Genomic DNA, 26597 nt, shown 5'->3' with positions numbered 1-26597 from the left:
AAAAAAAAAAAAAAAAAAAAAAAAAAAAAAGAAAAGATGGGGAATTGACTTGGGTAGTAGTACAGTTAAGTACAGAGTTGGGAGACTCTTGCAGGAGTAACCCAAGGCACAGAGGTGACAAAAACATGCTGTATAAAGGAGAGAGGGAGATTGGCCTCATCACAACAGATCATTTATGCTGGAGAACTACAATACATCTGGCATGTGGTATATGGAGCAACTCATCAATAGCCATGAATGCCATAAACGCTGGCCATCTTGATCCTTTAAGTACAAAGAGGCCATAAAAGATGCTTGAACATAAAATAAATTTAAAATAATTTTAGGTAAATTAAGTCAATTAGCAGTACACAGTCGAGCAGTCTGCAGTAGTACTCACTGAGTACCTTGTCATATTAACGCCTGGTAGTAGTCAACATTTGGCAGATGTGAACATGCTGGAAAAAATACAAGCCTTATACTTCTAGATATCATCCTTTGTCCACATTGCCTACCACAGTAGATTCCTAACATGTTTATTTCATGAGCAGTAAAGGGCTTGGTATGGTGGAGGCAGTGGGAATAAAGAGAAAGGAAGAACTCAAGATACATAAAATTATCAATACTTGTATAAATTTGGTATTAAGGTTCTTATCACTTTTTTTTTTTTTAAATGGAGAATGGGTCTCACTATATTGCCCAGGTGGGTCTTGAACTCCTAGGCTCAAGTTATCCTCCTGCCTCTGTCTCCCTAAGGGCTGGGATTATAGGCGTGAGCCACTGTGGCCAGCTCTTATCAATTTTTTAGTACCTCAACTTCTATTACTTTTCAAAGTGACATATACATTATGGCCTATATATCTGGTCTATTGCTGGATTATTTTTATGACTGTGATCTAAGAATGACTTTTACATTTTTAATGGTTGAAGAGAAAAAAAAGGATATTTCATGATACATAACGATTATATGAAATTCAAATTTCCTGTAAATAAAATTCTACTGGAACGCAATCATGTCCATTTTTTTACGTATTGCTAAGGGTGCTTTCATGCTATAATGATAGAGACAAATAGCTGTGACAAGAGATCATATGGCCTGCAAAGTTGAAAATATTTGTTTGGCTTTTCACGGAAAACAATTTGCCAATCTCTGCCCTCTATCGTGACATATTTTTTATTTGGCAATACTTGCAAAATTTATAAACATGCTTTTTTACAAAAGGTTACAAGGATCACTGCATTTTCTTCTAAATTATTATTCATGCTTTTCACCTGCTAATTTTACAATTCCAGCAATCCAGAAGACTTTGGTAGGTAGGCTGCAGTCTGTATTGGGAACTTCTACTCTCACATTTTCTGAGATATCACCCCAGCAGGTCCCCATAGGTGCCTGTCATATAAAAATCATTAAATTATTGTCTTATTAACATAAAGGCTAAAACATATCAATGAAAATTACGCATTATCATCAATAATAGGAATATTAAACTAAAAATGCCATTTTAATTCCATTTGTTTCATAGAATTCTATCTGGAAAAAGTCAGTTTCAGTGACAAACAAGATGAAGAGAGAATTCACATATGTTAGACTAGATTCATGCTGACTTCAAAATCTGATACTGTCCTAATATAAGATTTAAGCAGCAATTTTTCTAAGAGTGGAATTACAAACTCAATAGCAGATTTAATAGGATTAAACTGATTTAAGAAATTTATTATTTTTAATATGTACTGAATGAATACACTTTACCCTAATTTCTAATTTTAAAAGATCTGGCCAAAGAGCAGAAAGAAAAACAATTCCAATCAGCAATGTGGTTTCCAACAACATGAATAAGAGAAACAAAAATTTTCAATTTAAGTTAAATTCACAGAATATAAATCGAGTCCACAAAGATGGACATGAGGGAAAAGCATTGGATAAAGTTATTAAGAAGGTGGAGTTGAAGAGTTTTGGAGACGAGTACCATGGTAAACTATTTAAATTATTTCAAAATTTCTCATGTAGAAATTACTATAAAGAGAAAACTTCCAGTGTTAGAACTGGTAATCACTAGCCTCCCACAGCAAATGGTTAAGATGGGGACTCGGGAAATCAATTAAATGAGCATCATGAAGGGATTTTCCAAAATCTAACAGATGTTCCCAAAGTACAGTTTCCATTGTATTTTAATCTTTAAAATTCAAGGTAATTCACAATTACTTGGAACTTATGCAATGGTAAATTAAATCAAATAAGCACATTTAAGAATATAAATGCTGATAATACTACAGTTTGTGTTGCTCTGGATAATCAGCTCCTGATTACATTTAGAACCTTGATCATAAAGAAAAGGATTATGTGAGGTTATAAAAGACTTGATAGTATGAACAAATCAGGAAAAACCAAAATAGCCTCAAAGCTCAAAGATGAGCAAAGATATCCAGGAGTTACATGAACTAGCCAATTTGAACATTAGGCAAATGTCCTCCATGCAAGGCCCCTCCTACTTTGGTGGATGCTCACCCAACAGGAGGATTAGCCTAAAACAACATTCAACCCCTACCCTCTCAGTAGTTTCTGGAATTTCTGAAGGAGAGGAAGAGAATGTCAAATACCGAAGTTGGATCAGTCTAGAAACCAAAGAGAATCAATTAATGGCTAATGGTTTAAATAGTAAGCAATGAGTATACCTCAGTAACTGGCAGACATGGACTAGGCTCAACTATTTGCGGTTCTGGACGGGTACATATAATTATCTCCTCGACTTGTGCAAAAAATAATATATTCATTGTGACTACCTCTTCTTTTTTAAACTGAAAGACTGGACTCTTCAGGTTCTGCTATCTTTCCCCTATATCATTCTAGACTGTAGGGCCATCCCTATTGCCAGCAGATATGATCAAAAAAGGAGAAACTAGAAGGAAGACAGGTAACATAAAATAAGCTAACATATATTAACACAAAGATCATGTCTTCATTTTTGTGAGGATGTACTAATTAGAGCAGAGATGCAGTTAAATGAATGCAGTGCAGCATCCATCCCTCTTTGTCTGGTTACCAAATTTGTGAATTGGGTTTATTTTTCACTGAGAAGAAAGAGGCGTGCTTATGCTAATGAGCTGGGGGTCACTGGTGAGTTTGGCATACAATATTCCCTTTTGAGCTAAATGTGACAATCTGTCATATTGACTTTTATTTTTTTAAAGCCTTAACATTTGTTGGGAGAAAACTTTTAATACTATTTTATTAAAGAAAACAAAAGGTCAATATGCTTGCTTAAAAAATTATGTTCATTTTGGTGGAGGATACTGTGCTTTGGTCCCTACAGTCTGGATTGGTATAGGAGAAAGTAGCAGAAAGTGACATTTGTTCTTGCCTGTAAGGTTGTGGTTCTGCTAGGCCCTCTTAAACCAATCCAAATGGTTCATTCTAAGAAAAAAAATGAAGAAACAAAAACATCAACAAGAAAGAGCACCACGGTCATAGCATAGTATGTGCTCAATGTGTTGAAATAATACGGTAATTTCATAGATATGTCTGCCCTTTAGTTTAAAATGAATATTCTTAAGTGTGGAAGACTAAATGACCCAGGGCTTGACAGCCATCTTCGTCCAAGTCATCTGTCTTCGCTTGCTGGCAGGAGGGATACCTCTGAAAGTCTGGATTGGCATAGCATGAACTAGCAGAACCATAATTTACAGGTAACAACAAATTTACCTTCCAGACTCAGGACGCGAGGTCCACCTCAGGCTCCTCCCAAACAAGGAAGATCTGCTCCACCACTTCCTGCTCCAGGGCCACTCGTGAGGGCTATCTGGGAGCGACTCTCCTTCCCTGCAAGGTAAGCTGTCATCAGGTCCTGCAGGACATGGCCAAATCCAAATGCTGAGGGGTCCCCAACACAAATGTATGACAACCTCCACATGACTGTAAGAAAATAACTGGGTGGGAAGTCTTATTTGCTGGACTTCAAGATCATTCCCAGATGGTCCAACCGCTCAGCTGGCTAGTATTCAGACTCTCAGGGGGCTGATGCACTGCACACACGATGATTTATGGCAGACATAGAGATTTCCCTCTGCAGAGCTGCCAACCAAAGATAACCATACAATCTTTAATATTAATCTGTAAGTGGGCAGAGACAAGACCTGAGGTCGCATATAGGTAACCAAGAGGGAATAATTTATCCCAATGAGATGGCAAATGTACAAAAAGCCATCATTAAAATGTCTTCAGACTAACAGGCAAAGTACATCTAGCAGAGAATGATGAAATATTATTTGGCCAAAAAGGGGAGAAAACATTACAGAAATTTAAGTGGAAAGAAACGAGAGTTCCTAAGTACTACTTACTAGAATTTTCTGGTAGAAAATAGAAAAAGAAAAAAAAAACAAAACCAAAACTGTTCCTGTCTTCTCCATAAAGTCCACTCACCCCCCCCGCCCCTTTTTTTTTTGAGACAGAGTCTCACTCCGTCGCCCAGGCTGGGGTGAAATGGCGCAATCTTGGCTCACTGCAACCTCTGCCTCCTGGGTTCAAGCCATTCTCTTGCCTCAGCCTCCCGAGTAGCTGGGATTACAGGTGGGGTGCCAGCAAGCCTGGCTAATTTTTGTATTTTTAGTTTTGTCATGTTGGCCAGGCTGGTCTCTTAACTGGTGACCGCAGATGATCTGCCTGCCTCAGCCTCCCAAAGAGCTGGGATTACAGGTATGAGCCACTGTGCCTGTCCTCCAGTCACCTTTTGATACCAGAATCTACCTTTTGGGGTGGTGGTAGCAGGCAGATGGGGAGTCCAAGGAGAAGACAAAAAGGAAAATGGGATGCCTGGGGTGGAAGTAAGATTAAGGCTGAAATAATGTTATGCATATGTGAAACGACAGGAAACACTGGTTACTAATTTGAAAGGCGGCCAGGTGTGGTGGCTCAGGCCTGTAATCTCAGCACTTTGGGAGGCCGAGGCAGGTGGATAACCTGAGGTTAGAAGTTCAAGAGCAGCCTGGCCAATATGGAGAAACCCTGTCTCTATTAAAAATCCAAAAATTAGCTGGGCATGGTGGCACATGCCTGTAGTTCTAGTTACTTGGGAGGCTGAGGCAGGAGAATCACTTGAACCCAGGAGGCGGAGGCTGCAGTGAGTCAAGATCGTGCTACTGCCCTCCAGCCTGGGCAACAGAGCAAGAATCCATCTCAAAACAACAACAACAACAACAACAACAACAACAACAAAATGCATTAAAACAGTCCATAATTTTTTTGAAAAAACCATATTAAACCAGTATCACTAAAGAATTGGCACAGTGTGGTGGCTCATGCCAAGCACTTTGGGAGGCCAAGGTGGGCAGATCACTTGAGGCCAGGAGTTCAAGACCAGCCTGACTAACAAGGCAAAACCCTGTCTCTACCCAAAATACAAAAATTAGCTGAGTGTGGTGGCACGCACCTGTAGTCCCAGCTAGTCAGGAGGCTGAAGCATGAGAATCGCTTGAACCCAGGGGGTGGAGTCTGCAGTGAGCCAAGATGGCGCCATTGCACTCCTGCTAATATTGCACTATCATTGCAATGATAGAGCAATATTACATCTCAGAAAAAAAAAAGAAAAAAAAATTTTTAAGTTAGGCTTTCTTTAAAACATACGGAAAGACAGGGCCAGGTGTGATAGCTCATGCCTGTAATTCCAGTACTTTGGGAGGCCAAGGTGGGAGGATTGCTTGTACCCAGTAGTTCGCAACTAGCCTGGGCAACATGGTGAAATCCTGTCTTTACCAAAAATAGAAAAAAATTAATACAAAAAATTAGCTGGGCATGGTGGTGTGTGCCTGTAGTCCCAGCTACTTGGGAGGCTGAGGTGGGAGAGTCACGTAAGCCCAAGAAGTCGAGGTTGCAGTGAACTGTAATCGTGCTATTGCACTCTAGCCTGGACGAAGGAATGTGACTGCTTAAAAAAAAAAAAAAAGACAAGACAGGTAATGTTTATTATGTTAGAGTCCACTGCTTTCCTGCAGAGAATTTATTTCATGGCAATACTCAGACTAGCTAACTGAGATGGAGCACTAACAAGTACCAGAAACTAATTTAAAGTTTTATTTCCATTAGAAGGAAAATCCTGCAATCTAGGATGCTACATTGAAGATTTTAACTTTAGTTAAAATGGAGATGAAGTAATATGATTTTTTTCGAACCTTTAATAGAGTCCTGCGTGTGGGGTCACGACTAGGGAAAAAAAAATGAGTTCACTTGAAAAAGATTTTACTAACAAGCACATACCTGAGAAATAGATAATGAGTTTTATTCTAAACTACTGCTACTGTACATACACAAAAGGGCTTTTCTTTTTCTTTCCTTAAAACCTGAAAGTATACATGATACACACCGCAAAAAAATATGGTAACTTTATCCCTTCAAAAAAGCTGACATACATATAGGTCAGGCACAAGAAAGAGGATTAGAATATGTCACGTAAGTAACAAGAAGGTATCTGTGGAGGCAGAATGAAAAAGTATGTGGCCGGGCACAGTGGCTCATACCTGCAATCCCAGCACTTTGGGAGGCCGAGGAGGGCAGATCACGAGGTCAGGAGTTCGAGACCACCCTGACCAACATGGTGAAACCTCTTCTCTATTAAAAATACAAAAATTAGCCAAGTGTGGTGGCACGGGCCTGTAATCCCAGCTACTTAGGAGGCTGAGGCAGGAGAATCGATTGAACCCGGGAAGCAGAGCTTTCAGTGAGCTGAGATCACACCATTGCACTCCAGCCTGGGTGAAAGAGCGAGACTCCGTCTCAAAAAAAAGAGAAAGTGTGATAAACTCAGCTGAAAAGCTTCTGCATATATGTGTACAAAGGACTTTTTTTTTTTGGTACAAACTACAACTGTATGAGAGAGAAAACGGGATGATTTCAACATTTCTTATCTAGGTAAAGACAGCATCGGTAAGGTATGAGATTATTAGTTTAGGTACCAAACAGAAGAAATCTGAAGTCTGTAAATACATAACTGAAAAAAGACGACTTCATGTTCATTTATACATTTTGGCCCATGCTATAATACCTAGGGGAAAAAAAAGTTTTACTTGATTTCACATGGCAAACAATGGGAAGTAGAAGTGCTTCAGTTTAAAGTCTTTAAGTAATTAAAAAATAATGAAGGGTGCTTTATTTATTTATTTATTTTTGAGACGGAGTTATGCTCTTATTGCCCAGGCTAGAGTGTAGTGGTGCAAGCTCAGTTCACTGCAACCTCCGCCTTCCGGTTTCAAGCAATTCTCCTGCCTCAGCCTCCAAAGTTGCATGGTGGCGCTCGCCACCACGCCCAGCTAATTTTTTTTTCTATTTTTAGTAGAGATGGGGTTTCACCGTGTTGGTCAGGCTGGTCTCCAACTACTGACCTCGTGATCCACCTGCCCCGGCCTCCCAAAGTGCTAGGATTACAGGCGTGAGCCACCGCGCCTGGCCTGAAGGATGCTTTATTTTTATTTATTTTTTGAGACAGTGTCTCATTCTGTCACCTAGGCTGGAGTGCAGTGGTATGATCATGGCTAACTGAAGCCCTGACCTTCTGGGCTCAAGCAATCCCTCCCCTTCAGCCTCCTGAGTAGCTGGGACTACAGGCATGTGCCACCATGCCCAGCTAATTTTTTTGTAGAAATGAGGTCTCACTATGTTACCCATGCTGGTCTCAAACTCCAGGGCTCAACTGATCCTCCTGCCTTGACCTCCCAAAGTGCTGGGATTACAGGTGTGAGCCATTGCTCTTGGCTACAGTGCTTTAAAGCCAATGTTCTGAATATACATACATCAATTGAAGGCTCTGCTGGGTTAGTTAAATTACTAATAGAAAATAATCTGTTAATTTCTTTGATTTATACATTGCACCTAACTGGCATTATTATTTTGGAGATTTTTCCACCATTAGGATAGATATGGATACTGCTCTTAGGGGGTTAAATAAAACGCACATTAAAAAAAAAAAAAGACTTGCATTATGAAAAATGGGTTAAAGCCCAATGCTGAAAATTATAGTCCAGCTGCTCAAAAAAGTAGCAAGAATTCTTCATTTATAAGACATGGACTAGCTGAACCAGATAATTTTAAAGATGCCTTCTAGCTTTGTGACCATATGATTTAGGATTAATTAAAAGTGATATTACCCAATTTAGTGGTTTCCAGCCTCAGGAACTGTCAAGGATGGGGTGTTTAAATGTTAGGAGCCAAGGCTCTGGTAGCAACACCCCATCTCTGCCAGAACAATCAATGCAGTTTCCTCTTATCCTGTGTTCTGAGGTCTAAGATTTTTGTTAGAGAAAAGGGGAATTCTTACCCAAAGTATGGCAAGAAAAAAAAAAAGGGCAATTATGATATTTAAATAAAAGATCTGAAAAACTAACCCCTAGATACAATAAAAGACATATCAGCCAATCATAATATACAGATTTTTTAGTAATATATATACACACATACATCTATATACACATACACACATATGTATATATGCACATATACACACATACATACTTTTGTAGAGACAGGGTCTTGCTATGTTGACCAGGCTGGCCTCAAATTCCTGGCCTCAAGCCATTTTCCTACCTTGGCCTCCCAAAGTGTTGGGATTACAGGTGTAAGCCATTGTGCCCAGCCTAAGCAGATACACTAAACGACAATTGGGACTTGATTTCCATTGCTGATTATAAAAAAAAAATTGTACGATACTGTTGTAATTGAGTGCGTATAAGACACTATAAATAGTTACAGGAATTATCAAAAAGGATATAGTCCAATGATCTACTCTGTAAAAAGTTCATTCTCAGAAGCTGATAGACCATGGAAAGAATCATATTCTTGAAATTCTATGATTTTAGAACTAATCACAACAATATCTAAGTGCTAGAAAATAGAAAGTATTTATCTGGGATTCTTATTCTAGAAGAGGAGGTTGGGTTAAGTTAAAGAAGCCAGGGCTCTGACAGTGCCCCCATCCCAATTCCTGATGCAATCACGACAGCTCCGTTTCTGTGTTACATGTTACTTGCTGGGTGTTCTTTCGTAAACTATGCTTGAAAAATAATCCCCTAGGAGCAGGAAAGGCTCCCAACTTGTACTCAAGTAGAAGAGAAGGCAGGTGTAGAGTCTGGAACAAAGAGGCCTTCCTGTCTAATAAACCAGTTTCAGAGCAAGTGTCAAGTCTTAGAAGACTTTGATGATACAAGGCAGGATCTTGTACTCTTAGCTCCTGACTATAGGTTTTCCAAAGACAAAGCTAGTAACTCTCCTTAGAGACCCAGAAAACTGTCTCGGAGGGGACAACCAGGAGGAGTCAACTCTAAAGGACAAAATCAAGTGCAGCATGAGGTGTGGCCCCCTTAACCAAATGGCTTCAAATGAATATGCCAGTTAAGGTAAGAGAGCAAGCTCTTTGTACAAAAACATACCAAGGAATTACTAAGACACATTTTTCCTGTTTGATAAGGAGAAGGCAATAAACAGAGGTAAATGGAACAGGAAGATACTGGATCCACATAATTAAGAAACAGATGCCTCACTTCTGAGTGAGAAAGCAGAGGCTCCACATTCTTATCATTAATCGTGTGGTGAGGTTAGCTGCTCAATTCCCTATGATACAACATTTCAATCTCAAAAAAGGCAGAGTTGAACAAAGTCAATCAAGTTCATTACTACCACAGAGATTTTTCTCATAAATAACTTTCATATAACAGTATAACAATTCAAAGATTTGGACAGAAAATATGCTTCTGGTGTTGAAATGCTATTCTTTTTAATACCCTGACTACTTACAGAAAATAGTTTTATATGGTTTATAATACAAAAATAGATACAGAGAGAGAGAAAGGCCATTCAGAAGGAGACAACGGACAAATGTTCCAGGAATCTGAGATGAAAGAGTTACTGTAACTGAGAACTTTCTGACCTTCAGAAAAGTAATATACCAAGAGAAGAGAGTTAAAGATTTTCTTTTTAAAGATCTCTCTTTAAAACTGCCAGTGCTGTGTATGGAATATTTCTCACAAATATGACACTATTATCAACATTACAGCAAAATAAATTACCTACTTTACACAGAAATAAGATGCCATTTAAGGCAAGATGTCACTGACTAAGGGCTTCATATTGTATTTTTAAGAATGAGAATTAGCAAATTAATATACTTGACTTTGATCAAACTCCTTTACTGGCCATGAATGAGTGAAAATTCACTCAGATTTCTACAACAGGAACCTAAGCTCAGTTTTGTTCACATGCTGTTATCTAAAAATAAAGCCCTAATTTTTTTTTTCTTTTCCTTTTTTTAGACTGAGTCTCGCTCTATTGCCCAGGCTGGAGTGCAGTGGCGCAATCTTGGCTCACTGCAACCTCTGCCTCCTGGGTTCAAGTGATTCTCGTGCCTCAGCCTCTCGAGTAGCTGGGATTACAGGCGCCCACCATCACCCCTGGCTAATTTTTGTATTTTTAGTAGAAACGGGGTTTCGTCATGTTGGCCAGGCTGGTCTTGAACTGCCGACCTCAGGTGATCCGCCCGCTTCAGCCTCCCAAAGTTCTGGGATTACAGGCGTGAGCCACCGTGCCTGGCCTAAAGCCCTAAATTAACAAAATGTTAAGTGCAAACAAAAGTTCATGTATTTTCTAAATTTTCTTTTCTTCTTAAACATGGATAGCAGCAGAAAGGATCTTTAAGTATTAATTAAAGTTGTAGTCAGGTTAAAAAAGTATTGGAGAGAATTAATCAAATCTAAAGGAATAAATCGAAAGGAAAGAACCTGTCATCAGATATATTTTAAACACAATACTAAATTATTTTAAATGCTCTGTAACAATCCACTTGCTGAAAAGAAAACTTTTTAAAGGGTTTCTCATGATATATATACAGCACATATTTCAGCTCACAATACTATGTTACTAATAGTTCCTTGTTTTTGTGACTTAACATTTGGAGACAAAAGAATTAGAAAAAAGATTCTTCCTCTTCTGAATTATCAGGTCAAACTGCAGATTTAAGTAACATACACAATGAATAACCGGTTAGGTCAAATCGTATGACACTGTCAATATGCGTATTTTTGATACACAATACTAGCAATTTCATTTATTTTTTGTAGAAAAGAAGTCTCACTATGTAGCCCAGGATGGTTTTGAACTCCTGGCCTCAAGTGATCCTCCTGCCTCATTCTTCCAAGTTGCTAGGAATACAGTTGAGCCACTGTGCCCGGACAAAGCTAGCAGTTCAACTTAATATGAACATCTGATGAGGCTGGGTGTGGTGGCTCATACTTGTAATCCCAGCATTTTCGGAGGCAAAGGTGGGAGGACTGCTTGATGCCAGGAGTTTGACACCAGCCTGGGCAACATAGCGAGACCATGTCTTTACCAAAAAATTTAAAAAACAAATATATTATAAAAGAAAATTAGTACTTAGAAGACTAGTACTTCTCCCTGTTTAAAATAACTTCAAACTGCAATTTCTTTACAGGAGATCAACCTGGTTGATATTAAGTGGTGCTCTTTTATATTATCAACTGTACACAAGTAATAAGAAGAAGACATATTTCTTTCTACAGGCATAGAAACCCACCATAAACATGAAGGGAAAGAGTTTTTCTTAGGATCTTCCTACAGGAATAATAACTGATAGATGACTTAGGTGTTATTGTGTACCTTCAGATTTAAACAATGATAAGTACTTCAAAATAAGGTGAGAAATTCTGTACTCACATGTTTAAAACAGGTAACTGGAGCTGCTATAAAGCTATTGCTATTGATGTAGTTACCCCAGCTGAAACCTTCCATGGAGACTGCTAAAATCAAACAAATTTACATATATTACAATTCTCACATCTTTTATTTATAAGAAGGTTATCACGGTTAAAATGTGTGAAAGGACATAAAATTAATTTATCCCATTTAAAGAACATTTTCTTTAAGTAAAGATCAAATAACTTCTCTAAATAGCATGAGCTTTGGCTTATATCATATTTGCAAACAAACAGGAGTTTCTTTTTTTTTTTTTGAGACTCTGTCACCCAGGCTGGAGTGCAGTGGCGCAATCTCGGTTCCCTAGAACTTCTGCTTCCCAGGTTCAAGTGATTCTCCCGTCTCAGCCTCCCAAGTAGCTTGGATTACAGGCATGTGCCACCACACCCAGCTAATTTTTGTATTTTTAGTAGAGATGGGGTTTCACCATATTGGGCAGGCTGGTCTTGAACTCGTGACCTCGTGATCCACCTGCCTTGGCCTCCCAAAGTGCTGGGATTACAGGTATGAGCCACCACGCCTGGCCAGGAGTTTCTTAACTGTTCTATACATGACACATGCTCCTGAGGAAGTGAGGTACAAGCTCTTCAGTTAAGCGGAGCAAAGAGAAGTTGACAGAAGTGTACAGAATGACAAACACTGCTGTGGCTGCTTTTGAGTTTTTATTTCCATTCAGTTCTTGCCATGTACCTCAGTGAGATACCTACCCCATATCACTTTTAATTACCCCACTTTCTATTTACTTCTATTTACTCACTCATTGCCTCTTCTATTTACTCACTTGTTGCCCTTCTCACTATTTACTCTCTTATTGCTCTCCTCATTACTCACTTATTGCCGTTCTATTTACTCACTTATTGCCTCACTTTCTATTTACCTCTATTAAAAATCTTCTGGCTGGGCGCTGTGGCTCACACCTGTATTCCTAGCACTTTGAGAGGCTAAGGTGGGTGGATCATTTGAGGTCTGGAGTTCTAGACCAGCCTGGCCAACATGGTGAAACCCCATCTTCACTAAAAATACAAAAATAAGCCGAGTGTGGATGCGTGCACCTGTAGTCTCAGCTACTAGGGAGGTTGAGACATGAGAACTATTTGAACCCATGAGGCAGAGGTTACAATGAGCCAAGATCATGCCACTGGACTCTAGCCTGGGTGACAGAGCAAGACTCTGTCTCCAAGAAAAAAAAAAACTCTATTAGAAATGGTCCTTTCCTTAATCTCTTCCTCTTACTACTCTTCTTCTCTCAATCCCTTTGAAGCCTGCTGAATGTCCTGTTTCTTTGCCTAATATCTTCACAATTCAGAGAATCAGTACATGAAAAGTAAATAATAAACCAAACAAAAACATTAAGGAGATTGCCAAAAGCACCTGAACTTATGCATGCAACTATAATCTTCTAGAGTAATTTATTGAAATCTAAACAACCATTAGGAAGCTTAGAGCCGTAATGTGCTAACAGGACATAGAAACAGCTTAAACAGAATTCAAAATTACAATTTAATTAATTACAAAATTAATTAAAACTAAACAAATCAATGTCAAATATTTCATCTCGGTCAGATTCACCAATATTACCTGCTTTTGTCTTTGCTTGATTTTGCAAGGTAGCTTGATACTGAGCATATGCGGCTAGCTTAGCAACTAAAGGTTGTTTCTGAAGAACTTTTGCTTTCTTTGTTGGAGGCTTACCCTAAAACAAGAAAAGTTAAGTAAATAGGATTCTTTTTCATCCCCCCACCACCACAATTTAACTGGACTGCATACTACACATTCTGCTTAAGTAAACATTGAGGGTTTAGAAAATTATTAAAGCAGAGGAAACATACAAGAATTTTAACATGAGAATTTTTTTCTGGAGTTCTGCTACAATGTAGTTATCTAATATGGGTAGCAGAGCTGGCATAGACTACAACAGCAATACGCAAATTAATATGTTAATAAAAAATTATACCCCACAAGATGTTAAAATATAGGCTGTGGTGGATACTTGATTCCTTCTTATAGTAGATAGAACCAGTGGTTATTTACTCATGCAGGTTGCCAAGCATTGCTATTTATATGGTAAGAGAGATAATTTAATGTTCAAAGAGCAAGTGACTGAGGTTTATACCTTTAGTGCTAACGCAAAAGATCAATGACAAAATGATCATGGGCCAAATTCACAGTGTGACAAACTGCCATCCATTTGGGTACAGACCACTGCTCAGGATCTTTAGGTACTGTCTATCTGAAATATAGAAATACATCTAAGTGATGTATTTCCTTAATTTGGAGGATTTAAATAACCCTTTCAGTGCTATATAATGATCACAATAATAAATTAAATGATAACACTGTGATCATCCAATAAAATACTGCAAAATCAGTTAAGTTAATGCCTTTAAAAAGTTGTTTACATGATACAATAGTAAGAACTTAGTCAAACGGTCAAGTCTCCAGTCATTTTGTAGGCACTGATGTACATTTAAAGCAAGACGATTTTCTTTCCTTATCATGAGCGTTGTCAAAAAGGTTAGTTGGATTAACCAAATACATTTGGTCAAGGTATCAAATGGATTGTACTAAAAAGTACAAAGCGAGGAGATGAGAAAATAAAACCAGAGATTAAATTATTTCCCCCCAAATGATGAAAGATTCTACCTTGATGTTAACACAAAAGGAAACAAAGGGAAACAAGAAAATGTCTTCGATTTCTGTATATAAAAAACTGTTTATACTTATTTGGAAAAACGATATTTTAATTAACTTATGCAAATAATCATTTATTTTGAATAGTATGTCTTATCCATTTAAAACAGTTTTCCAATTTTATAGGGTGAACAAAGTTTGGGGCTCACATGTTTCCTCAAGATGTGGGTATAAAACAGTAACTGAGTGGGCAGAGGTAAAGTGCAGCGAATCACAGTCAAATGACAGATAAATGGCAAAAGCCATAGAAATAACAGATGTAAGTAAGAAGGTTTCTGTACCGTTACCTGAAGTCTGGCCAAAATGCTTGCCTTCTTGGAGTTTGACGAGTAACTTCTTGAACATGAAACGCTACAGAAACGCTTTGTTTTAGAGTAAAAAGCATCTCGGACGCCAACCATCCCACACATCTCACAGGTAGCTAATTAACAAAATAAAAACACTGGCATTATGATGATATAATAAAAGCAATCTTCATCTAGCAGTTTAAATAATTTATCCTGCCATCTGAAAGTTTTAATTTAAAAATTTGCCTTGAACATTTCTTCTATCTCCTATACAAATGATAAAGAAGCCTGCACAGAGAAGTCAGAGAGAACACTGGTATTGTGCCATGGTGATGGGTTCTAGAAGGTCTGATAGTAGCTTGAGGTCTGAAAGGCTTTGCAAAGCGTCAACAGAAACAAGGCAGATACGCTGGATTCAACCGATATTTCCTTAGTGCTTACCATGTATCAGGCATTTTCATATACAACAAATTCCAGCTTTTGAAATGATTACACATCAAAGATGAAAAGTGCCACACAATTAAGGATTAATAACAAAGTATAACAGAGGCCTTTAAAATACTGCAAAGGTTGAAACTTAAAAAGAGGTTAATACTTGGAAAAATGCTAAGAGCTGTATGAGGATTCCTTCAAGTTATGTTTGGGGGACAAGAAAAAAGGAATGGGTTCAAAGTTTGAGGTAGAGGCCAGGTGCAGTGACTCATGCCGGTAATCCCAGAACTTTGGGAGGCAGAGGCAGGATAACTGGCTCAAGGCCAGGAGTATGGGACCACCTGGGCAAGAGAGCAAGATCTCGTCTCTTCAAAAAATAAAAATAAAAAAGAGCCGGGCATGGTGGCACACACCTGTAGTCTCAGCTATTCAGGAGGCTGAGGCAGGAGGATTGCTTAAGTCCAGGAGTTCAGGGTTAAAGTGAGCTATGATCGCACCACTGCACTCTAGCCTGGACAACAGAAGGAGATCCTGAGTCAAAAAAAAAAAAACAGAAAACAAAACAAGTTTGACGTAGGTGCTCTATTATTAACCAGTGATAGTGGGACAGTAGAACTCTTGGCTACTTACTATTGCATAATAGACAATAATCTGAAACGTAGAATTAGAACAAGGTTCACAAGAATTGAAGTTTAAAAAAGATAAACAAAAAGTAACGTAGCACATAACTGCCTTAGTGAGTTAAAGCCTCCACCCAAACAGGTAAACTGGAGAGGCCTGTAGTTTAACTGGTACAGTTGGCTCTGTGCTTCCATGGGTTCTGTATCTGTGGATTCAACTAAAAGTGGACTGAAAATATTTCAGGAAAAAAAAATTGCATCTGTACTGAACATACACAGACCGTTTTTCTTCTTATTGTTCTCTGAATAGTATAGTATTAACAATTATTTGCATGGCATTTACACTATATTAGCTATAAGTAATCTAGACATGATTTAAAGTATATGGACGGATGTGCATAAGTTATATGTAAATACCACACCATTTTATATAAGGAACTTGAGCATTTGTGATTTTTGGTATCTGAGGGAAGTCTTGGAACCAATCCCCCATGGATAACGGGGACAACTGTACTTACTTACAAATCTTTTTTTTTTTTTTTTTTGAGACGGAGTCTCGCTCTGTCGCCCAGGCTGGAGTGCAGTGGCCGGATCTCAGCTCACTGCAAGCTCCGCCTCCCGGGTTCACGCCATTCTCCTGCCTCAGCCTCCCGAGTAGCTGGGACTACAGGCACCCGCCACCTCGCCCAGCTAATTTTTTGTATTTTGAGTAGAGACGGGGTTTCATCATGTTAGCCAGGATGGTCTCGATCTCCTGACCTCGTGATCCGCCCATCTCGGCCTCCCAAAGTGCTGGGATTACAGGCTTGAGCCGCTGCGCCCGGCCTACTTACTTACAAATCTATGAGAAATCATGGAAAAAAGACAAAAGTGACAGAAGATTGCAGGTGAACAAAGGGTATCTACTGGGAGAAAAAACTAAATGGTTTTCTGTTGCAAAAATTCTAGAACAGATTGTTAAAGAATGTTCTGAACACCTAGATGGAAAAGTTGTGATACCAAGGAAACAGCGAATCTTTGCCAGAAATTATACATGTCAAACTAGAATTCTCACAAGTAGGATGCAAGTTCCATCAGGACACAACATTTATTCTGTGCTGTTCATCTGCGTATCTCCGGTATTTAAAACAGACGCTAGCACACACAAAGCTTCAATAAACGCTATTTCCTTTTATGATAGGATTATTAGGCTGGTATGTTATAATCAAACCACGGCAAGAATATACACTAACAGGAGCTAACACATTTGATAAAATCTCATGTAGCTCTGACAACAGGACTGAGAAATTTCAGCTGGAGTAGAGGACACCCAGGTAGGGTTTTTTTTTTTTTTTTTTTTTTTTAGATAGAGTCTCGCTCTGTCGCCCAGGCTGAAGTGCAGTGGTGCAATCTCAGCTCACTGCAAGCTCCGCCTCCCAGGTACAAGCAATTCTCCTGTCTCAGCCTTCCGAGTAGCTGGGACTACAGGCACATGCCACCATGCCTGGCCAATTTTTTGTATTTTTAGTAGAGATGGGGCTTCACCGTGTTAGCCAGGATGGTCTCGATCTCCTGACCTCGTGATCTGCCTGCCTCGGCCTCCTGAAGTGCCGGGATTACAGGCATGAGTCACCGCACCTGGCCATGCTATTCAACTTTTTAACCAAAAGACTAGAATAGGACCAACAGGGCAGAATTATCAAAACTGTAAATGATATAAAACTGAAGATTAGATGACACAGCATTCAATATTAGATGACAGAATTAGCAATCAAAAATTTCTAAGACCGGGCAGTGTGCAGGGGCTCACACCTGTAATCCCAGCACTTTGGGAGGCTGAGGCAGATGGATCGCTTGAGTTCAGGAGTTTGAGACCAGCCTGGGCAATATGGTGAAAATTGCCCGTCTCTGAAAAATACAAAAGTTAGCCAGGTGTGGTAGTATGTGCCTATAGTACTTGAGAGGGTGAGGTGAGAGGATCACCTGAGCTCAGAAGGCAGAGATTGCAGTGAGCCGAGATCTTGCTGCTGTATTCCAGCCTGGGTAATAGAGCAAGACTGTCTCAAAAAAAAAAAAAAAAAAAAGGCAAAAAAAAGCTTGGATGTGGTGGCTCACCCCTGTAATCCCAGCACTTTGAGAGGCCAAGGCAGGCGGATCGCTTAAAGTCAGGAATTTGAGACCAGCCTGGCCAATATGGTGAAACCCTATCTTTACTAAAAATATGAAAATATGCCAGGCATGGTGGCGCAGGCCTGTAGTCCCAGCTACTTGGGAAGCTGAGGCAGAATTGCTTGAACCCGGGAGGCGGAGGCTACAGTGAGCCGAGATTGCACCACTGCACTCCAGCTTGGGCAACAGAGTGAGACTGTCACAACAACAACAACAACAACAACAACAACAACAACAACAACAAAAATTTCTAAGACTGAAAGTTAGTAAGAAAAACGTTATATTGAGAGATCCAAAGTCCTACATCTTGGGTTTAAAAAGTTAACTGCAAGAAGACTGGTTTAAAGTGGGTTAGTTTATGTGGTAAAGGTCAAAGGACATCAGTTATTTACAAGTTCATTATCATTTTCAAGAAAGCTAAAGCAATTTTGGTGGCATGAATGGAAACAGTGTCTTGAAAAGGGGAGATAAAGGTTGAACTATCTTCTGGTCTCACACAGGGTGACCATTTGTTTCATTCCCACATTTCCAGGATGTGGGACTTTCAATGGTAAAATCAGGACAGTTCCAGGCAAATCAGGATGACTTGTTACCCTACTACCACACAATCTGAGGTAGTATCCCCAGAACAGAGCGACCAGGATATCCAATAATTAAATCACTGGGATACACCATGAGAGAAATGGTTGAAGTAACTATGGCTCCTTGGTATGCCTTAGAGATAAACTAGAATGAAGGGTTCCATTGTGGAGAAAACAGATGTCATTAGAGCAAGGATTAGAATTATGCTGTGTAGCTTTAAAAAGCAAAACTTTCCAGACTCCCAGAAGCAAAGTTAAAAAGGCAAAACTAAGACCAAAAGATAAAAGTTGGAGGAAGGAAATTTTCATTGAATAAAGAGACTATTCTAGTAATTTGAGATACTAAGAAATGAAACTGCTTCCTTTTTCATTTTCAAGCCAGACTTTAGGCAGAAAGAAATTCCTTACTGTGTCAGGGAATACCCAATCACCAGTTATGTTAAAACAGAAATTATAAGCAATTAATAGAGGAGGGAGCCCAAACTTGAATGTCTCTTTCAACTGTATAAGCCTATGATCCTATGCACTTGCACTTTCAGTTACAGAGGCATTTCTCATCTAACTACTAAATTTATGTCCACATGAAGTTTCTCACTGGCCTTTTGTTTTTTATTTTATTTGCTTTCCACCGGGAGGTAGGCAAAATAAAGCGTTAAACACCAACTCAGTGATCTTATCTCGAACTATAAATGTCAGCTCTTCAAACTGTCCCTTAACAATTCTAAGGAAGGGGAAATGACAGAAGAAACCAAATAAAAACACACCCTTAAACATAAAGCTGTAGAACAGGTGAAGGTTATAAATACTCACCCATGCCAGATTTACCATCTGGGTATGTGTAGACTTGCCCATTGTTTTTGATAATCGGGAGATTAGAAGGTAAAGGAGCGACTTCTTCCTCACTCTCTTCAGAGCTGGAGCTGCTGCTTGTGTCCTCACTGCAGCTATCATAACCGTCAAACATCCCGAAAGAATCTCTTCTTTTCCTTTCCGATCGTGAAGAATGTTCAGTCTTTGAAGTAGAGAAACCAGTGACACATGACACAGCACTCATATACACCCCCTAAAAGACCCTAGCACAAATTCTGGTAAATGAGATTTGATAAATGAAAACGTAGCCCTGAGAAATAACCACTTTCTTCTTCTTTTTTTTAATGTTCTGAGACAGAGTCTCACTCTGTCACCCAGGCTGGAGTGCACTGGCACAATCTTGGGTCACTGTAACCTCAACCTCCCGCACTCAGATGATCCTCGCACCTTTGCCTCCTGAGTAGCTGGGACTACAGGCAAGTGCCACCATGCCAGAAACATTTTTGTGTTTTTTTGTAGAGATGGGGTTTTGCCATGTTGCCCAGGCTGGTCTTTAATGCTTCATCTCAAACAATCTGCCCACCCCAGCCTCCTAAATGCTTGGATTATGGATGTGAGCCACCTCTCCCGCCTCAAGGGATGTCCTGCCTCTGCATCCCAAAGCACTGGGATGACAGGTGTGAGCCACTGTGCCTCGCCCAGATTTCTTTTTAATTATGGGATAAGCATGGTGGCTGATGCCTATAATCCCAGCACTTTTTTTTTTGAGACTGGGTCTCACTCTGTTGCCCAGGCGGGAGTGCAGTGGTGCAATCTCGGCTCACTGCAACCTCTGCCTCCTGGGTTCAAGTGATTCTCCTGCCTCAGCCTCCCAAGTAGCTGTGATTACAGGTGCATGCCACCACACCCAGCTAATTTTTGTATTTTTAGTAGAGACAGGGTTTTGCCATGTTGGCCAGGCTGTTCTCAAACTCCTGAACTCAGGTGATCCACCTACCTCAGCCTCCCAAAGTGCTGGGATTACAAGCGTGAGCCACCGTGCCCAGCCTAATCCTAGCACTGTGGGAGGATAGCTTGAGATCAGGAGTTTGAGACCAGCCTGGGCAACATGGTGAGACTCCCCATCTACGAAGAAAAAAAAAAAAAATCATACAAAAATAATTGTGGGCCAGGCGTGGTGGCTCACTCTTGTAATCCCAGCACTTTGGGCGGCCGAGGTGGTCAGAGGAGTTTGAGACCAGCCTAGGCAACATGGCGAAACCCTGACTCTACAAAAAATACAAAAATTAGCTGGGTGTGGTGGCACATTATCTATGGTCCTAGCTATGTGGGAGGATCACTTGAGCCTGGGAGGTGGAGGCTGCAGTGAGTTGAGATCATGTCACTGCACTCCGGCCTGCATGACAGAGAGAGACCATGTCTCAAAAATAAAATAAAATAAAATAAAATAAAATAAAATAAAATAAAAATTGTGGTGAAATATACATAACAAACATGATTTTTAAATTTGCGTTTCATCTCTAAAACTAAACTTCTAGACCAATTTGGAGTATCCAGAAAATACAGATACTTTTTTTCTTTTTTTTTTTTTGATGACAGAGTCTCGCTCTGTCACCCAGGCTGGAGTGCAGTGGTATAATCTCAGCTCACTGCAATCTCCATCTCCCAGGCTCGTGTGATTCTTGTGCCTCAGCCTCCCGAGTAGCTGGGACTACAGGTGTGTGTGCCAACATGCCCAGCTAATATTTGTACTTTTAGTAGAGACGGGGTTTTGCTATGTTGGCGTGGATGGTTTTGAACTTCTGGCCTCAAGTGATCGCCTGCCTCGGCTTCCCAAAGTGCTGGGATTACAGGTGTGAGGCACTGCGCCCAGTCAACATACAGACATTTTAAAAAATTGCTTTGGGCTGGGCGCGGTGGCTCATGCCTGTAATCCCAGCACTTTGGGAGGCCGAGGTGGGTGGATCACGAGGTCAGGAGATCGAGACCATCCTGGCTAACACGATGAAACCCTGTCTCTACTAAAAATATAAAAAATTAGCCAGGCGTGGTGGCAGGCGCCTGTAGTCCCAGCTACTGGGGAGGCTGAGGCAGGAGAATGGTGTGAACCTGGGAGGCGGAGCTTGCAGTAAGCAGAGACTGCGCCAATGCACTCCAGCCTGGGCGACAGAGTGAGACTCCGTCTCAAAAAAAAAAAAAATCGCTTTGCTGGCTGAGCACGGTGGCTCACATCTGTAATCCTAGTACTTTGAGAGGTCGAGGCTGGTGGATTGCTTGAGCCCAGAAGTTCAAGACTAGCCCGAGCAATATGGCAAAACTCCATCTCTACAAAAAACACAAAAATTAGCCGGGTGTGGTGGCTTGCACCTGTGATCCCAGCTACTTGGGAGGCTGAAGTAGGAGGATAGCTTGACCTCAGAAGGCCGAGGCTGCAGTGAGCCATGATGGTGCCTCTGCACTTCAGCCTGGGCGACTGAGTGAGACCCTGTCTCAAACCCAAAACCAAGAACCACTTTGCTGGATACTTTATCATGTTGGAAGAGGAAAGAAAAAAAAAAAATCACTGTTAAGAGCTCTGGAGGGTCTAATAGAAAATTTTGCCTTTCAGCTAGGCGCGGTGGCTCACGCCTATAATCCCAGTACTTTGGGAGGCTGAGGCAGGGAGATTGCCTGAGGTCAGGAGTTTGAGACCAGCCTAGCCCACATGGGGAAATCCCGTCTCTACTAAAAAAAATTAAAAAATTAGCTGGGCATGGTGATGCATGCCTGTAGTCCCAGCTCCTTGGGAGGCTGAGGCACGAGAATCACTTGAACCCAGGAGGCAGAGGTTGCAGTGAGCCGAGATTGCGCCACTGCACTCCAGCCTGGGTGACAGAGCATGATTCCGTCTCAAAAAAAAAAAAAAAAGAAAGAAAATTTTACCTTTTACAATTTTAAGATCGCAAATAATTCAAAAATTGCAGGAGATAATATTTCTACATATATATCCTTATTCAGTTTTTTAAAAAACATAAACAATGGTTTAAAACCCAATCCAATTTTCTCAAGTTAAACAGTATTTCCTCAGAAAACCGAATACCACATGTTCTCACTTATAAAAGTGGGAGACAATGATGAGACCAAATGGACACACAGAGGGGAACAGCAGACACTGGGGCCTATTGCAGGGTGGGAGGAGGCAGCGGGCCAGGAAAAATAACGAATGGGTACCAGGCTACTAGGCTTAGTATCTAGGTGATGAAATAATCTGTTGGACAAACCCCCTTGACACACATTTATCTATGTAGCAAACCTGCACATGTACCCATGAACTTAAAATAAAACTTTTAAAAAATTTCCTTTTCAAAGAAAAATACAAAGAAGTTATACCGTTAGTGAATGCCAGTCTTATGTCTCCTCCAAGATGTTGCCTCATTCAAACCACAAAAAACAAAAAAACAAAGAAAAAACTAATACTGCTACTCTAACCATTCCCAAAATAAATTCCAAAACTACAGGCTTTGTGGGAAGTGAAAAGAAAATAGGAAACAATAAAAAGGACAAAAAATATGGCAGGCTGGGCATGGTGGGTCACGCCTGTAATCCCAGCACTTCGGGAGGCTGAGGTCAGGAGTTTGAGACCAGCCTGGCCAATATGCTGAAACCCCACCTCTACTGAAAATACAAAAAAAATTAGCTGTGCCTGGTGGTAGGCGCCCGTAATCCCAGTTACTCGGGAGGCTGAGACAGGCACAACTGCTTGAATCCAGGAGGCAGAGGCTGCAGTGAGCTGAGATGGCGCCACTGTACTCCAGCCTGGGTGACAGATTAAGAGTCCTTCTCGGGAGGGGGTGGTGGGGAAGAAACAAAGATTGGAAAGGTATCTCAAATTCAAAATAAAAACAGGCGACGGGCCACTGGCTGAGGCCCAGCTCATGTCCCTAAACCTAAAAAACAAACAACAGCAGAGAAAAAAACAAAAAAAAACAAGAAAAAGACAAAACAAACAGGCCAGGTGTAGTGTCTCATGCCTGTAATCCCAGCACTCTGGGAGGCTGAGACTGGAGGACTGCCTGAGCCCAGGAGTTCAAGACCAGGCTGGGCAACACACGGAGACCCTATCTCTACCAAACAAACAAACAAACTCAAATCATGACAAAACATTAAGTGAGTTATAACTAGAGAGATGAAAACTATCAACTCAAGAATATTTGAGATTTGGCACCTATTCTTTTTCTTTTGCCATACAGAAATAGTTTTTTTATCCTCTGGCACTACACTTTAAGCTAACATTTTTTTCCTGGCTAGTTTACCTTCTTTTTGGTATTAAATGACCAGAAAACAAAGCTAGTATTACATGACCAATAACAAGGCTGAAATCTGTTGTCCAAAGTTGGACAAGATAAAACCATTGACATGTGTCTCTCAGTTTTAAGGAATAAACTGAGACTGTCATTGTCAGGTATTTAACATTTGCATTGAGACAGGAAACTAATTTTCAGTTCTATCAGCTGTAACTATGAAAGCTACGAAAACTGATTTCTTAGTTCACACAATGGAAATATTACATTACCAAAGAAGTTCCCCTGGGAGGTTATATACATATTCTAATAATGTTGCCACAGCCCAGCTGTTTTTAGTATACTTTTTTTTTTTGAGACGGAGTCTCACTCTGTTGCCCAGGCTGGAGTGCAGTGGTGCGATCTCAGCTCACTGTAACCTCCGCCTCCCGGGTTTATGCCATTCTCCTGCTTCAGCCTCCCAAGTAGCTGGGATTACAGGCGCCCACCACCACACCCGGCTAATTTTTTGTATTTTTAGTAGAGATGGGGTTTCACTGTGTTAACCAGGATAGTCTCGATCTCCTAACCTCATGATCCACCCACCTCGGCCTCCCAAAGTGCTGGGATTACAGGTGTGAGCCGCCACAACCAGCCAGTATACTTCTTTTAGTACTCCCTTTTAGATACAACTTTAAAAACAAAAACCTATCGTTTGTGGTCACTTCAGAATTACTCCTCCTGTTCCCCGCATCAGTCTTCCCTAGCTTGGTCATCTACCTGATTCAGCAGATTTGGTTCCGAGTAACTTTTCAGTATTTCTATAAATCAAAGGTATCATCAAAGAATCAAGATTTGCTATAATCAGGAGATCTAAAAGAAAAAATGAGACCTTGAAGGCAATACAAAAGAAAAGTTCTAACAGCACTTTGAACTGACAGTGCGGAAGGGAATGGGACAACCACATTTAGATATAATGTGGTGTTATGAACACAGAATTCTGACAAACATGGGTGCAGACTCAACTTTGACACTTGTTAGCTGTGAACTTCTGCAAGTTAGGGGTTTCTTCTCTTACTCATTTGACATCTATTTATCAAGTATTTGTGAGTCTCATCGTAACCAAGGCTAAAGACAGAAGAGCATACAAAGCAGACAAGATCTATGGTTTACAGGAAGACTAAGCTACTCGTAGGAGGAAACCAAGCAAGGCTGTGTGAGTGTAGAGTCACTCAAGTAGGGGCGATTAGCTGAGATTCAGCAGTGAGGAACAACCTCAGTGAGGTAAGACCATGAGGACAAAAAGGCAGCCACTTAAACATCTGATGCTGGCATATTCTAGGCAAAGGAAAATGCAAGACAAGGACTTTCGAGCTAGAATAAACTTAGCACACTCGGAGGCCAGTGTGGCTGGCACCCAGTGTGAAACGTATGACAGATGAGGTCAGAAGAGGATGTAGTGGCCAGATTATGAGGGCCCTTGTAGGCCAGGGTAAGAAACTGATTTTTTTTTCCTGGCGGCAATGAGAAGACATTACGAACTATTTATCACAGTGCCTGCTCTACACATTTAACAAACACTGGCTAGATTCTAAGTTCTAATAGAGTCGTACAGCTCACCTCCATTTGACCTTTTATACTCATAGTTTTCTTTCTTGTTTTTTTTGAGATAGAGTCTTGCTCTGCTGCCCAGGTTGGAGTGCAGTGGCACGATCTTGGCTCACCGTAACCTCCGCCACCTGAGTTCAAGTGTCAGCCTCTGGAGTAGCTGGGACTACAGGTGCCTGCCACCACACCCGGCTAATTTTTGTATTTTTAGTAGAGATGGGGTTTCGCCATGTTGGTCAGGCTGGTCTCAAACTCCTGACCTTGTGATCCGCCCGCCTTGCCCTCCCAAAGTGCTGGGATTACAGGTGTGAGCCACTGTGCCCGCCAGACCTTTTATATGCATAGTTTTTATACAGGCTTGTCTACTATTAATATATAGCCAGCTTGGTTAGCAGCTAATGTAAGATTATTGACTTAAATCCCAACCCAGAATATCTTATTCTGACTCTATTTTCAAGGAATATAGCCTTAAAATTTCAGAAGGTCAATGATTATAGATATTTTGTTTTCAATAGTTACAGGCTATTAGTATTTTTTTAAAAAAGTACCATGGTCAAAGATGTTTGGGAAATTTTCCTCGTGTCAAGGTCTTCTGGAGACTTTAATATGCTTATGAACATTATAGTGATTAAAGAGGAATATGTGGTATGCAGTCTTTTCTAGAGCATCTTTTAAGACTATCTTAGAGAAATGTTCTCTGATCTTTTCTATGATCCTAGCACACACAGAAAATGATCATCTGTACAACTCAAGGAGAATAAACCCCTGGACGCACACAGCCTAAGGCCTCTGACTGTCCTAAGTATGCAGGAATGAGTATCTTGACATACTCCTAATCTGAGGAACACTCGTTGGTAAGCTTTATTCTTCTTAGGGAATGTGGTTTCCTAAAGTAGTTTTTTTTTTTTTTTTGGACTTTTTTCCCCTTGTAAACACTATGGTGATCTAAGGTGGTTGTTGTTGTTGTTGTTGTTTTTTTTAAATACATTAGGATAGAGTATCAGTGAACAAAATACTAATATATAAACTATAATTGATTTACCCTATGTAAAACTTACCTTTTATTTACTATGAGGGCACTTAACTGGAAACTCCTACATTAGACCAAAACCCCTGAAAGGGTCTGCAACTTCACTGAAAGAGTGAGAAAGAAGCTGATTACACGCAAAAGACCTACAAGTGAGCATTTCAGGTCCATGCTCTGGGTGAAGAGGCTTCTCTGGGATTTTGTAATCACAGGCCTGACCTCATGAGTAAGTCTGAGGTTGAAATTTTCTCTCCCTTCTATGGTCAGGGAATTCCCAGGCCAAGAAATTAAAGTGGTTCCACGCTACCAGTGCCCTTTGACACCTAGCAGAAGCAAACCTAAATTAGATCGGGAAATAAGTCACCTACCATTCAGGCCTTTCAGTATTCCTACCAATTTTATCAACTATGAG

At 40.3% G+C, this 26597-nt stretch overlaps 1 protein-coding gene across 6 annotated transcripts in view; it reads right to left on the bottom strand.

Moving 5' to 3' along the window:
• The window catches only part of MBTD1 (mbt domain containing 1), a 56371-nt gene extending 30131 nt beyond the window's left edge, over positions 1-26240 (bottom strand). For 2 of the 6 annotated variants that reach the window (XM_017853945.1, XM_017853946.1), the window contains exons 1-6: positions 26217-26240; positions 19292-19493; positions 14695-14834; positions 13301-13415; positions 11684-11766; positions 1252-1369 (exon numbers count right to left, since the gene is read on the bottom strand). In XM_017853945.1, the coding sequence (XP_017709434.1) occupies positions 1252-1369; positions 11684-11766; positions 13301-13415; positions 14695-14834; positions 19292-19445 (610 nt within the window). In that variant the 5' untranslated portion in view covers positions 19446-19493; positions 26217-26240. Of the gene's footprint in view, positions 1-1251; positions 1370-3679; positions 3797-11683; positions 11767-13300; positions 13416-13835; positions 13953-14694; positions 14835-19291; positions 19494-26216 lie in introns of those variants that run through there. The other 4 variants (XM_017853947.1, XM_017853950.1, XM_017853948.1 and 1 more) reach the window with 4 other exon arrangements.
• Between the last annotated feature and the right edge of the window lie 357 nt (positions 26241-26597).

Source organism: Rhinopithecus bieti, unplaced genomic scaffold (assembly GCF_001698545.2).
Source record: "Rhinopithecus bieti isolate Rb0 unplaced genomic scaffold, ASM169854v2 scaffold_35856, whole genome shotgun sequence".
Taxonomy (NCBI): Eukaryota; Metazoa; Chordata; class Mammalia; order Primates; family Cercopithecidae; genus Rhinopithecus; species Rhinopithecus bieti.
This window is presented reverse-complemented; position numbering and strand designations above follow the sequence as displayed.